This window comes from Vanellus vanellus (assembly GCF_965231255.1).
Source record: "Vanellus vanellus genome assembly, contig: HAP1_SCAFFOLD_786, whole genome shotgun sequence".
Classification (NCBI taxonomy): domain Eukaryota; kingdom Metazoa; phylum Chordata; class Aves; order Charadriiformes; family Charadriidae; genus Vanellus; species Vanellus vanellus.
Window position 1 is genome coordinate 27386 of NW_028128053.1, and position 13140 is coordinate 40525.

Sequence of the window (13140 nt, forward strand, 5' to 3'; positions counted from 1 at the left end):
GCCTAGTTATATAGTCTGTGCAAAATATACCTTGCTAGTTTATGCTCATTATTTGTCTGGTAAATTTAGTGCAAAATCGGGTTGAAACAACCAGAAGAATGTAGATTCTTATTGAGCGAAGGGAAGAGAACAAAGGACGGAAAGAAGGAGGAGGAGGTAGTGCTCTAATATTTACAAGAAGAACCTAATGGCATAAGCAGCACTCCTGCATCGCTAGTCATGGATATTACTCAATTATTACCAGGAGACAATAGATAGACTCCTGCTGCGCACTACTTCTATTATGTTGCGTTTTCATATAGGCAGTTCAGTTTGATCTGAGTATTATCCTAAATATCCTCATCTTTTGCACAGCTCAGTAGGATTTTGATGACCAGAGGTGCTAAGACCTACCAGCTGCATTTTGTTCAAAGTCCTGTGTTCTGCCTTGTAAAAGCAGATGGGAAAAGCAGTTCAGTTCCTCAGATGGCCTCAACTTGGGAGGAAACAGTCACTTACCACAAGGGCTACGGAGCCAACTCCTCCCCTGGGAGCGTTCATTGGGGCGACTGCACTCCATCGATCAGAATCAATGTCATATCTTTCCACATCGCTGAAGCAAGTGTTGTCATCTAAACCTCCTATTGCGTAAATGGGGCCACCAAGGGAGGCAAGAGCAATTCCTCTCCTAAGAAAACCACAGGATCAACACCTCAGTGCAAGTCCTTAAGGAAAAGGAATGGGAAAGACACATCAAGTGCAATGTTACCTGACTGGTACCTGTTTCAAACTATGGGGGAAAAAGTAATGAAAATGTTAAAAGTGAAGTTTATAATAAATAATGACCAGTAACTGCGGCTGGCCCTCTGTACACCTGCATCAGTCTTGCAGCTTTATCCTGAAAGTCTTTCGTATGTTTGCATCCTCCCGTGAGAGGGGCTCTAGAGTTTTATCTTGACTTCACCGCAGCTTTCCCAGGCACCTCTACGTTATTGTGTGATCCATGAACAGGACTGTTGCAGCTAGAATATTTCTAGACTGCAAAAAGACAAAGCTCCTGTTTAAAGAATAAAGGCAGGGGGACGCGGAATACTGTTTTGACTGAATGTCACCCAAGACCCAAGTCTTCTAATTACACGCTTAGATATATGAGGTTAGCTTAGCTATGTGATTTCTTGGTACTGAATTTTACGCCTCCTATTTTGTTTTATTGAAGAACCACATTTTGTTTTATGGAGAACCAAAACCTGCTGGTTTTAACTTTGCTGGTATAGCTGCTGCTACAATCTGGGAATGATTTTTTTGGGGGGTGATATTAATACATATTAAAAGCAAGCCTGCGCTGGATATTAGATGAGTGAACTCTAGAAAGATTTAGTTACAATTTCTTCCATTCTCTTCTTTTTTATTAAGTCTGTGTTAAAATAGTTGTCAGATTTTTTTCTACTGAATCTACAATTATGAGAATACAATCAGTATTACAAAATGCAAAGTATGGTCTAGACTCATTAGAAGCATTAAGTTTCTGCTTTAAGTACCAAGACAGGTGATTCACCATTTCACTGAGAACATTCTTGCCTCATTACACAGAGGGCAGGTGCGAAGATACCAAGGCAGGAGCAAGGGATGCACAGTCTTTCTACAGAACACACACTGGGGAGATACCCTGACCTTATCTTGCATTGCCTCACCAGGTAACATAGATGGCATCAATGGTGGCAGTTTTTTCTCAACTAAGTATTCGGACACCATGTCCATGAATGGGAGGAATGGAGCGTAGCCAAGGCACAGCAGCCCTTCCATTTACCAAGGTACTGAGTAAGAAATGTCACAGAAATCTAGGGCTGATGTTTGCAGAGAATATGCCCTGTGGTGGTGGCAGTAGGGAGGAGTAAGAAGCTCCTTCTGGGAGTCTGGGTCTTTTACTTTGATTATGTCACAGCTACAAATAGCTTGAGGACTTAGCCGTGTTCAGTAGTTCACTCCTGCTTGTACATGATGCTTTTAGAAACAACAAATAACAAAACAGAATGTAGAATTCAAGAGGTTGATTTAAATGACAGCGGAAACAAAAAATTACCCATCTGTGACTCCTTAAAAGAATCCTAAATGTCAAAAGGCAAGAAAAAGCCTCAATCTGACTTTAAGTGTTTTAGTGCGTCTGGCCTTTTGTGGCAAAAACATAGGCAGCATGAAGGTTTCCTGGGCATGAAGAATTTCACTGTGCGTGTTCACTGGCAGTCATCTTGCTCATTCTTAAAAAGCGCAAAAAACCCACAGAAGTCTATCAGTTTCAAGTTCTTTATCGGGCATAGCAGAAATGCCCTAGATACGGGAATGTAAGCACAGCTGGAGTAGAAGAGCTCTCTGCTCCAGAAGCCAGGCCCCCAAGAAAGAAAAGAATAGTGACAAAAGAAAGCCAAAGTGTAAACGTAACCAATGTTACCAGCCAGGGCCTCTCCCTAGAGAGAGAGATATTATGCAGTTTTGCACTGAAATAGTATGTTATGCACAACGTTGTGTTTCTGAAAATATGTGATGTATGCAAGTATGTGATGCAAATTTGTATTTGCTTTACAGCTAGTAAATAAAGGTGTCTGATAGCATAAAGCCCCAAAATAGGAAAAAAAAAAAACAACCCAAAACTAAAAATAGCACAGTTTGGAAACCCAAATAAAGACAGGACAGACATGGTGTTTTTCAGCGTCAGCAAGAAATTATTTATCGCAGACTAGGACTTAAAATTTGGATCACGTACCTCTTTGTGTTCATTGATGCCTTCATCATCCACTTGTTTGTGAGAGGATCAAATACTTCCATGCTTCCTAAGTGTTCGTTTCCATCATGTCCACCTACTGCGTAGACTTTACCCGAAACACATATGCATCTTTTGATACAGAGATTGCTTGGCAACACTTCAGTTTTCATTTATGCAATATCCCTGCCTATGTGGAGACAACAAGCTCAAATAAAGGTTAAAGTCTTCAAATGTTTTCAATATCAAGATTTTAGTAAGTACAGACTTTATATTTTTATATGCTGTACTCAACCAGAGATCTGTTTCTAACTTGGACTTTTATACAAAGCTTGAGATATGTAGACAAAAAAATCTTCCCATCACTTGAGTACTGCAGGTCAGATCAGTTTTGGACATTTATATCAGTCTCTCCAGATTTACGGGGGCGGGGGGGGGGGGGGGGGTGGGGAAATCTCTGTTCTGCTGCAGCAACACAGGAGCTACCGTTTACAAGGAGAAGTTGCATCATGGGTGCTAAGCTGCTCTGGACTGCACGGACCTGGTTTCAGAAGATGGAGACCCAAAAATAAAGGTAGGTCTGTTCTTGGAAGATTTATGGTCTTAGTGACTTGCCTGTATGGAGTTAAGTGTGAAGGGAGCTAGTATGAGTACTAGCAAATTCTGGGTGACTCTGCTGTGTAAGGCTATTTTTTTGTAAACGGGTTAAAAAAAAATTAAATCGCCTGTTAAGAGAAGAGGCTATGTACCGTTCATAGAATCATAGAATAGTTGGGGTTGGAAGGGACCTTTAAAAGGTCATCTAGTCCACCCCCCCTGCAATGAGCAGGGACATCTTCAACTAGACCAGGTTGCTCAGAGCCCTGTCCAACCTGACCCTGAGCGTTTCCAGGGATGGGGCATCTACAACCTCTCTGGGCAACCTGTTCCACCACCCTCATTGTAAAAAATGTCTCCTTATATCTGGTCTAAATCTTCCCTCTTTTAGTTTAAAACCATTACCCCTTGGCCTATTGCAACAGCCCCTATTAAAAAGTCTGTCCCCATCTTTCTTACAAGCTCCCTTTAAGTATTAAAAAGCTACAGTAAGGTCTCCCCAGAGCCTCTTGCAGGCTGAACCACCCCAACTCCCAGTTCACAGTAATATCTTTTCAGTAAGCATGCTCTCAGATTGTTTCAGAATCACAAACCCCTTCGTGGGGAAGAAGCCTTACTAAATTGAAGAATATCCAACAGGTAAGCCATTGGAAGACAGATTTATTTATTAAAAGTACCGATTCCACCAAAAGGAGCAAACAAGTGCCTTTAGAATAGCATTACTGACCTCCCACAGAGATCACACCCACGTGCCTTCTCCTGCTGTTCATTTCAGGGCCGAAGAACCAGTTGTTCTTACTGATAGAGTAACATTCAATGCTGCGAAATGGGTCACCAGATCCACCTCTACCACCGACACAAAACAACACACCTGAAGAAGACAAAACAGGTTTCCAGAAAAATAGCAGGAAGATGGGGGATAAAGTTGTACAGCAGAGTGAACTGAAACTTATGTAGTTCGGGAGAAGTCATATTTCACTTCAGGGGGCACAGTCATTGCCCTGCGTAACTGGGTGCTGGATTTTGCCTTTGCTTGGCATGCTGTTATGGCAATTAACTATCTATGCTGATGCAAAACCAATGCATATTTTAAATATGTTTTTTGTGATTTTTTGCTCAGGGAGATAAACATTGTTAAATATAAAAATGTAAAAATTCGGATTTGCAGTCTAATATTCATCACTCACTTTTGGTGTAGGTTAGCCAAAGAGTTTAAAAGTTAGCTCAACCTTCTCGTGCCAAAAGATAAGTGTCCACTGTTGTCGGTATAGCTGTGAGCATGCTGCCTGGTCACAAGATACTTAACAGTTCTAGCTTTGATACAGATAGAGCCAATCAGGATAAATAAATAATGCTTTAAAGAAAGCAAATGACAGCTAAAGTTCTGCTAGGACAATGCAGCACACTAGCTAATTACCAGAGAGGTACACAACGGCTTTCCCAGTTTTGCATTAAGTCATTAACAACCATTTCTACCAAGCTACCTAACCCTGCACAGACGCACCGCCTTTTCTCCACACCACTCCCTATGGGATAATCAGACACACATTTAATTACCAGCAGTCTGCTTCCTTGGTGTTGTGCGAATGGAGTACTCAAAGTCTGGCACTGCCCTGCTGCTCAGGTGAAGGTGGTAGTTTCTTGCTTCATCCAGCAAATCCCTACATTTTAGATTCTGCTTGACAATCTCTTCCTTTGCCACAACACCCATAAGGAAACAAATGGGCAAGAGAGGCAGCCGTACCTGACAGAAATGAACACAGTTGGAGTAACTGGCTGAACTGACTGAGTCTCACCATTTACAGTGACGCAAGCATAACAGATGGCAGCTTCTGAGCCAGCTGCCAGCCCCACGCTCTTCACTAAAAAGGGAGGCGTTCATACTTTTTTTCCAGAATAACAGCGATATGAACAGTTCTTTTTAGTGACAAACGTTTGCTACAACCCTTTGCATTTAAGCAGCGGTGGAGAACTGCCCCTTGGCCCAGGCTGAGCGGAGGAAGAAGTGCCGCTGCCTGTACTGCAACTGCACCTGCCTGATGTGATGCAGGCAGCATCCGTGACTGTACCAGGATAGCCCGTGTCAGGTTAGTCTGCTGAGGGGGTGAATTTTCAGCTCATTGCTATGCCAGTATAAGAGGGCTTTTGCTAGAATGGCTGATTTTCTTTGGGTGGCAAGTCAAAGAGGAAACACTATCAGCACGAACTAAGTGTCTGTCTATTAAGGAGGTATTGATAGTGCAGTAACACCTTTCTCTAGTGTGGACTTGACAGACTACAGGATTAAAAAAACCCCAACGTTGAGAGCTAATTGTTTCCTTCCCCAAATCCTTCCTGTGGTTCCCTAGCAGAGAGCTGGTGAGCAGGCTGAGGAAAGAAAGGCTCCTTCTGGGTAAGGCTATAGGTGGTCACTGCCCAGAGCAATCCCCAGCGACAGGGCACATCTGAAATAAGGTCAGCCTCTCCAAGGCTGCCTTGAAATGTCTTCCTCCCCACAGTCACTTATTTCAGCAAACCGTTCGTTTGTCCTTTTGAGAGAAACAGTGAGGAATATGAAGTACAATCGGGTGCAAAGGTGGGACAGGTGTTAGCAGGGGGGACTGAAGCAAACCAGCATCTGACTTCCTAAGGTTTGGAATCGATGCTGTCAGGCGCCTCCCAGTTAGCTCAGCAGCAATTGTGAAGTCCAGTATCTCCAGTGCTTCTCAGAGCAGCAAAAGGGTGCTGTTACATGGCTGACACATGTCCCTGCCTTGAAGTAAGCAAGTGTTTCTACCAGTTCTTCCTTACCCGCTTGCTTTCAGTCCCACTTCTTCCTTTACTTTGGCCTGTCTTGGTTTTGGCCGATTAAAAGCACAGCCATAGCCCTGCTCATAGACTCATGAGGCAAGTGATGCGGTAAGAGCATAAGGCTGACAAATTCAGAACCTCATGATGACAGCGCAACCCCTAAGGCTGATTATGATGTGGATAATAACTATCGCGAAGCCCAGTCATGTTTTCTGCTAGCAATAATGTCCAAATCACCTGATGGCTCCGTATACTCTGGCAAATAACCCATATTTACAGGAAGGGGTTTACTTTTTCATTGTTTCATTCTAGACTGGTTACCATGAATAAAACAAAGATGTTAATCTCATCTACTTGTACACCTGGGTAATAATGAAGGTTTTTTTAAATCTCAAATTATATTGCCTATAAATTTAATTATAGTGTACTAAAGAAGGAATTTTTCTACCAAAACCATCATGCTAGTCTAGACGAAACTGAAAGTTTTGGGAAGACAGTTAATAAACAGTTGTGATCTTTTACCAGGAAAGGTGAAAAATGATGCATGAAGACAATGACAGCAGTATTCTAGTGGACCTCTCTTTACTCACATGATGCCAATATTAGCACTTCTGCTGAATGCAAAACATTCAAGCTGGAGTTCAGTGACAACTGAAATGGCACAGTTGATCCTACCTGCTAAGATTCACAGGGCATTTTGCAGTGCACAGCATGTACCACCCTCCTCCCCAGCACAGGTTCTCTATACCTGTCTCAAATACTGTATTTTAAATTCCCATAATCAACGCATACGGAGCTTGAATAACTGACGTACCTAACGCTTTGACAGGAGGAGGTCCGATGGGTGTTTAAATAAGTTCAGCTAAGTGACCTTTTGATACCCGTATGTGTTTCTTTCAGAAGCAGTGGACTCTCATCAAGTCTAGATCATTAAACTGCTAACTCCTACAGGTAACCAGCAGTGCTAGCCTAGTGAGCATTAAATGGTCTAGCATATGTTTCCTAGCCTGCTTATAGGGCTAACATGTCTTGGTCTTTTGTTAATTAAATATAGGAACATTCTAGAAGTAGCACAACTTGATATGACACATCTCCGTTACAGTTTTACTCTCCTAGACACGTAAAAAGCTCCTCAACAGCTTTGCTCTCTTTTCTTAAGTACAAACACTTACCAGCAAGGGAAGTGAGTGTTTCAGGCTGTAGTAGTATCAAACCAAGTGAAGTGATGGCTTTATGTACTCTACTATGTGTAAATCTAAGAATTTTCTGCTCTAACACAGATGCAGCTTTTCGTTGGCTCCCCACTCCCCAGCCACGAGCATGTAGTGAGTACTCATCTCACAAGAGAAACTGAAGAATATGACTTCTTCCTGATATTCTACTGTTAACTCACAACTGCGAATACCAGAGGAGGTGCCAACTGCCGAGAACAATTTTCATCATGAGATCTACCCAAGGACAAACAGTTGATTAGACAACAAAACCAGTGACAAGACAGGCACACGGCGCCTCAGCCTGCCCTACCTGTGCAAGTATTTCATCCAGCCACGTCGCATGATGCTGTGGATTGGCTAGCAGCCACTTGATAGCAGCGTTGTAAACTTGCTTTTCGTTTTCAATATTCAGGTCACTGGAGGACAGGAGTTTATGGAGGTGCTGTGGTGACACACTCACAAAGTCTTCGCACTCCACCACTTCTGTAAAGTGTTCGCAAGCATACTGATCAGCCATGTCCATCAAGTCAATGCGGTTGTGACTCTCCGCAAATGCCCTGACTGCCAGGCAGTTGGAGGGATGGAAGTGCAGCTTCATGTATTCACAGCACGCCTTTGCTACCAGTTCCACCTGAAGAATGCAAGCAGCGTACAAGAGAGGCTGGACGTTATCCACTGTCAGAGTAATCCGGGAGGAGTACACAAACTTCACCAGGTCTTCTATTGCATCACCATCAAAGTCCCTGATCTCGATCAATGTCTGCTTGGCTTCAGCCATTTCCGAAAGAAACATGGCTCTAAAGTAAGGTATAACACAAGCTAGCACCAGTTTGTGGCAGGAGATAAGCTTTGGACCAACCTGAAAAAAAAGAAGAAAATAACCCTCAGTCTTTCACTGGAATGTCAGTTTTGGCTACGATAGGACGGACAGTTAAGCCGAAATAAGAATCCTGAACTCAATATGCATTGAGCTACTGTATTTTGTTCAAGCAAAATAACTCCATCTGCCCTGTACTTCTGACATCAGATCAACGTATCCCAAGCAGGTCTGAGTTGTAACTTGGTCACCAGAGTACGGCAAAATACAAACACCTAGATAGAGATGCCTCAGATCCAACAGGTATTCTATGCTTTCCATACCCCTGCCCAAATTCACAGCCTCCTCCAGCGTACGTATTCATAGCTTAATCTTCAGGCTGTTAAATGCAATGGATGTGTGACAATATCTCCTTTAGTGTAACATCGCAGAGCTCTCCAGCTTCAAAGAACTGAAGGAGAGAGCTGTGAAAATCCTTCCAAGCCTCATTTGCTTCAAATACAAAGATGTCATCTTCACCGTCACTGTTGGAAGACCTAGGCTGCTGCTGCTGCTGCTGTTGCTGCCGCCTTTTTCCCTTTATCAGATGTTGTTTTGCCTGCTCTGGAACCATGGATTCTGAAGCCATTGGCTGTTTCTTCTTGCACTGTGTCCATCTTCAAAAATTCATGCCAAGACAAAATCCAGCCCATCAGGAGTCAAATCCTAAAATGCAGTTAAATTCTGTTCATGTTCCTGTTTGGAAAAAAAAAACAAAACCCAACACAAAAAATGATGAGACATTAGGTACTGGTAGTACCTAACAATTTGATTACATGTTATAAATACTACCTATAACCTTACTTGGGGAAGGTGGGAGGAGAAAGCAGGGAAAAAAGACCCACAGTCAAGAACCCTACGCAGGTACCTTTAGGAAAAGCCATTGTTTGTGAACTTGTTGCCCACGCTTCTTGAAAAAAAGACAAGAAAAAGAAAAGGCAAGGATGTATCCTCCAACATTCCTGATCTCACTGCTGTGGATGGCAGAGGAACAAAAGCGACACGGCCCACACACAACCGTGTTTCTTTGGTCCTTAAATAGCATCTCTCATCACTGCTGCCATAGACAAACTATTGATCTGACCCCGATGGGTATTTTGTACATACTTATTACTCAGCTTTCCTCGGTCTCTTAAAAAGCTAAAGCAATCCTTAAGCGTTTTATGCATTTATGCAAATGTAAGCAAAATATAAAAAGCTTCTACACAATTAGAGAACAAGAATTTACACTTACAGAAAAATCTTGGAATGAAAATTATTTCCTTTTATCTAGCAACCTTATTAATCCAACAGATTGATAATTAAAGCATGACAATGAGGAGCAAGTTTGCTCCTGCTTGCTAGCTTTTATTTTATACTGTTTACCCAGCTTAGCTGAAGATATTTAAGGTGTCTAAGTTTTATACAGCTCGGACTAAAGGAATTGTAGCCATACTAACATCATAGCTTTCCCAGGGCTGAAAGACAAATCAGGGATACCACAGACAATGGGGAGAAGTTTTTTTCTGCTTCTGCCACTCGAGTATTTTACTCTTCCTGCTACTGTGAGCTTCAGTTAGGTTAAGATTTAAGTCCAGCTTTTTATTTGGAAAAAAAAAAAAAAAAACTTAAGCATTAGGGGAAGAGCAAATATTTTTCCAGTTCAGTAGCATATTTAAGTTTCAGCTCTGTGTGCCTAGAACTCATGAAAGCCACCTCAGTGAGATTTAGGCCATGCATCCACACGTTTTGTGGAAGATTATGAAGTCCACAAGAAAAAATGAAATACTGTTTGAAAGCATGGAGTTACTGATCCAGCTTACAAGCAGGAGTTCTGTTAGATTTTGGCAAGGAAAGCAAATGGATTTGTAAGGTTTTAAGACAAAGTCTCTGGAGAGGGTATTTAGTAGCGTGTTCCTCTCTTACGCTGGCTACGAAACTTTGGTTTTCATGTTTTCTGGTTAATTTATTATGCATTCATTCTTCGTTTTATGCTAAGAGTTGATGATTGCTGTAGTTCAGTGATTTCTGCTCATGGACTCTGGTGTTGGAGGAAGTGGACTGGCTGAAGCAACAAAAAAATTATTCTACAATAAAAATGTAAGTCGCATGTCTAGGAGCAGACTTGACTTTCTTCTGGGATATTTGGAAAGCGTCCATGCTAAATTTAGAACTCCTCAGGCATCGGTACTGGAGAAAAAGCAGGAAGTCATACTCATTTCTGCTGTAGGTCACAGGGTTGTTGCCAGCTCCTCGTCCTGTGCAGTGACAAGGCTGTTGGCTGCACTGGGCCAGGCAGGTTAAAGTAATATCACACGTGCCTAGAATATTCACTGATGGTGCTGTAAGCAAGGTAAGTATTCTTCCTTCAAAAGATACCTAAGAGAAAGATCTTACTTATTCCAAAATCACAAACTAGTTCACAGATATTACGGATCACAGGATATTTACATAGTTTATAAGAAGGAATACCTTTTCCTGCTGAAAACTTAATTTCTACTATGCCAGATTTGACAAATTCCTATACTAAGATGTTTTTATAGTTAGCTAGGGGGAAAAATCTTGATATTTTGGTTCCCTTAACTTCAAATTAATCCTCAACTACTGGTATTCACCACCTTTGCTTTGTTTAACATTCCCTTTGAAGAAGTCACTATTATCATTGAGATATAAGCTTCCGAGACAACCTACTTAAGTTACAAAAGTGAACATAAAAAAGCAAGAGGAAAAATGAGAGAGGTTGAAATGCTGTACAAGGGTTTTGAAAAGCACCATGTATTATTCATTCAGAGGTCAGATATAGCATCTTTAGCCTACACTTCCAGGGAACTCTTGCTTGTTTTGGTCCTTAACTGACAGTCTCACTTCACCGCTCCCTAGCTACTCACACTTAACGGTATTTTTACAGCCGAGTAGAAATGCTGCTTACAGATAGAACTGCCACTGACTACTAAATGATAGTTTGCAGCTCCCAAGTCGTAAGGTTTTCCACCTGGCATACATGCTACATTTATCCTTGTACTTTAAGTACAACTGCACATACGCTTTCCAAAACTATTCTGTGTCTCAACGTGAAAGAGGCTGATGGTGTATGTTTTACCTATTCTGGGTATGCCATTGTAAACACCAACACAAAACCCACACAATAAGTCTTAAGATAAATCAGTGCTGTTGGGGTGGCTTTTTGTGTGTGTTTTAAATCAACTGAGCAATAACACAAAATTCAAACATAACTGCTTTTAAGCAGTTTTTTCAAAACCAAGTCATCGCTTTCTTTTGTTTCTAATCTTTTAGCTACAAGCAATTAAAAAAACCCCGATCTGTAGTTCAGAGTACTGAGGCAAAAACAGTGCCTGGAACTAGGTTCGTGCATGCATGGAGTATCATGACACAATCTTGCCTATTTGTGTGCTTTCTAGGGAAAATGAAACTTGCTGGTAGCAAAACATACTTTGATTGCATTGGAGGTTTTCTTTGTATCTTTTTGAAAAGCTAAAATACCCCGTTCATAAAGTTTTAAAAATTATTATTTTCAAGTTATGCAAGTATCAGGTGCAGTATAAGAGTCACTTCAGATTTGCTGGAATCTGTAGGAATTCATCAATTAATCTCTCTGAAGTAACTTCCTCAACTGCATTTTCCCAGAAGGAAGATGAGTATAGCAGTGCTGCCTGAAATGACTCTGAATTGTGTGTCCTTCCCCACTTCATTATCTGGGCAATGCACTTGCATTATCAGAGGTTTCCAAAGTGTTGTACCTACAGTAGATGTTAAATGGAAGCACACAACTTCTTTGTCAAAAAAACCCTGAATCAAAATAAAACAGCTCCCCCCCAAAAAAAACTCAAAATATATGGTACATCTTTTTTTCTTTTTTTTATTTAAGCTTCCGCAGGTAGAGATTTCTTCTTGGCTGAGGTCATTAGTAGTGAGGAAAAAGGAAGTGGGTGATTTTTTTTTGTGCAACTAGCAAGGTGGGGAGAGGGTGGATGTGGGATTTAGGTCATGCTGGTCTGAGCTGTTACGTTGAAGTTACATTGAACAAAAAGGTTTGAGTGAAGTCCTTTTCAGACAACTTCAGTTGTACCTAAGAGTACTTCAGGCATGTTGCCTTGTAGCACTGTCTTAACTTTGAGATGATAGGTCTTTGTAAAAACATTACTTGGCCTTCATGATCCAGTTGTGCGGGTTGGTGAACTGGAAAAACATATATATTGCAAAAATTATAAAAAGGAGAGAATGTGGCAGCGTCTCACCGTTTTAAGAGCATGTTGCTTGTTCTTTAGTGACTGAGAGGCTTAGAAGTCTTATTAATAGTAGTCTCTGCATTTTTCTGTAGTCAAAATTTATTTAATGGCTTTGACTTTGTTTATCTAGCTTTTTGGCCCAAAAACCTTAAAACCAAACTTATCCTTGACATTGTGAAACATCTGTTATGCCAATTAAGTCGTGAATCCTCATCAAAAAGATACCTGAAAAAAGTCTTTATGACCTTTTTAAACCTCTTCTCTTTGCTTTTTAAGCTTGCAAGTAAGGAAGTCATCTGTTAAATTAGCCTTGCAAAACTTATTATGGAAATTCATCAGTCCAGATTCTGCTCCCATCATATGTTATTGTTTGAGAATAATTTTCAATTTGCCCCTTAAATTATTGGTCACGTAATGGGCATGAACCATGTTAAGGTCTGTGTCTAGCTGTTCCCTCGGATTTTTCTGGATAAGCGCTGCAAATTACAAAGGCGGCAGTTTCTTCAGCCTGCTGTCTTAAAGTAGTTTTCTGTCTTTCTGAACGAGATTTCTTTCCAAGTTACATCCATTTATTTAGCCTCTCCGGAGTCTGCGGGCCTGCATCAGTGGAGGAACTGGGCTGGAGTCTTAGGTCAGATGTGAGTACCTGCTTGCAGCTGGACATGTGCGGCTGGCTCTGGTGGTGCTTCTGCTAGAGGAGATGGTAAATGGAGAAGCATGCTG

At 41.4% G+C, this 13140-nt stretch overlaps 2 protein-coding genes across 2 annotated transcripts in view; one reads left to right on the forward strand and one right to left on the reverse strand.

Moving 5' to 3' along the window:
* Positions 1–457: 457 nt before the first annotated feature.
* LOC309684738 (kelch-like protein 8) lies at positions 458–8780 on the reverse strand (the record flags this gene model as incomplete). Its single annotated transcript, XM_082500604.1, has 6 exons — positions 458–667; positions 2738–2856; positions 4066–4202; positions 4889–5075; positions 7646–8194; positions 8565–8780. 6 exons carry the CDS (start codon positions 8778–8780, stop codon positions 472–474), a joined length of 1404 nt encoding a protein of 467 aa, XP_082356730.1. The 3' UTR covers positions 458–471.
* A 4051-nt stretch (positions 8781–12831) lies between these two features.
* The window catches only part of LOC309684739 (AF4/FMR2 family member 1-like), a gene marked incomplete at both ends in the record, with an annotated part of 39062 nt that continues 38753 nt past the window's right edge, over positions 12832–13140 (forward strand). The window contains one exon of the mRNA XM_082500605.1: positions 12832–12852. Coding sequence (XP_082356731.1) covers positions 12832–12852 — 21 coding nt within the window. The remainder of the gene's footprint in view (positions 12853–13140) is intronic.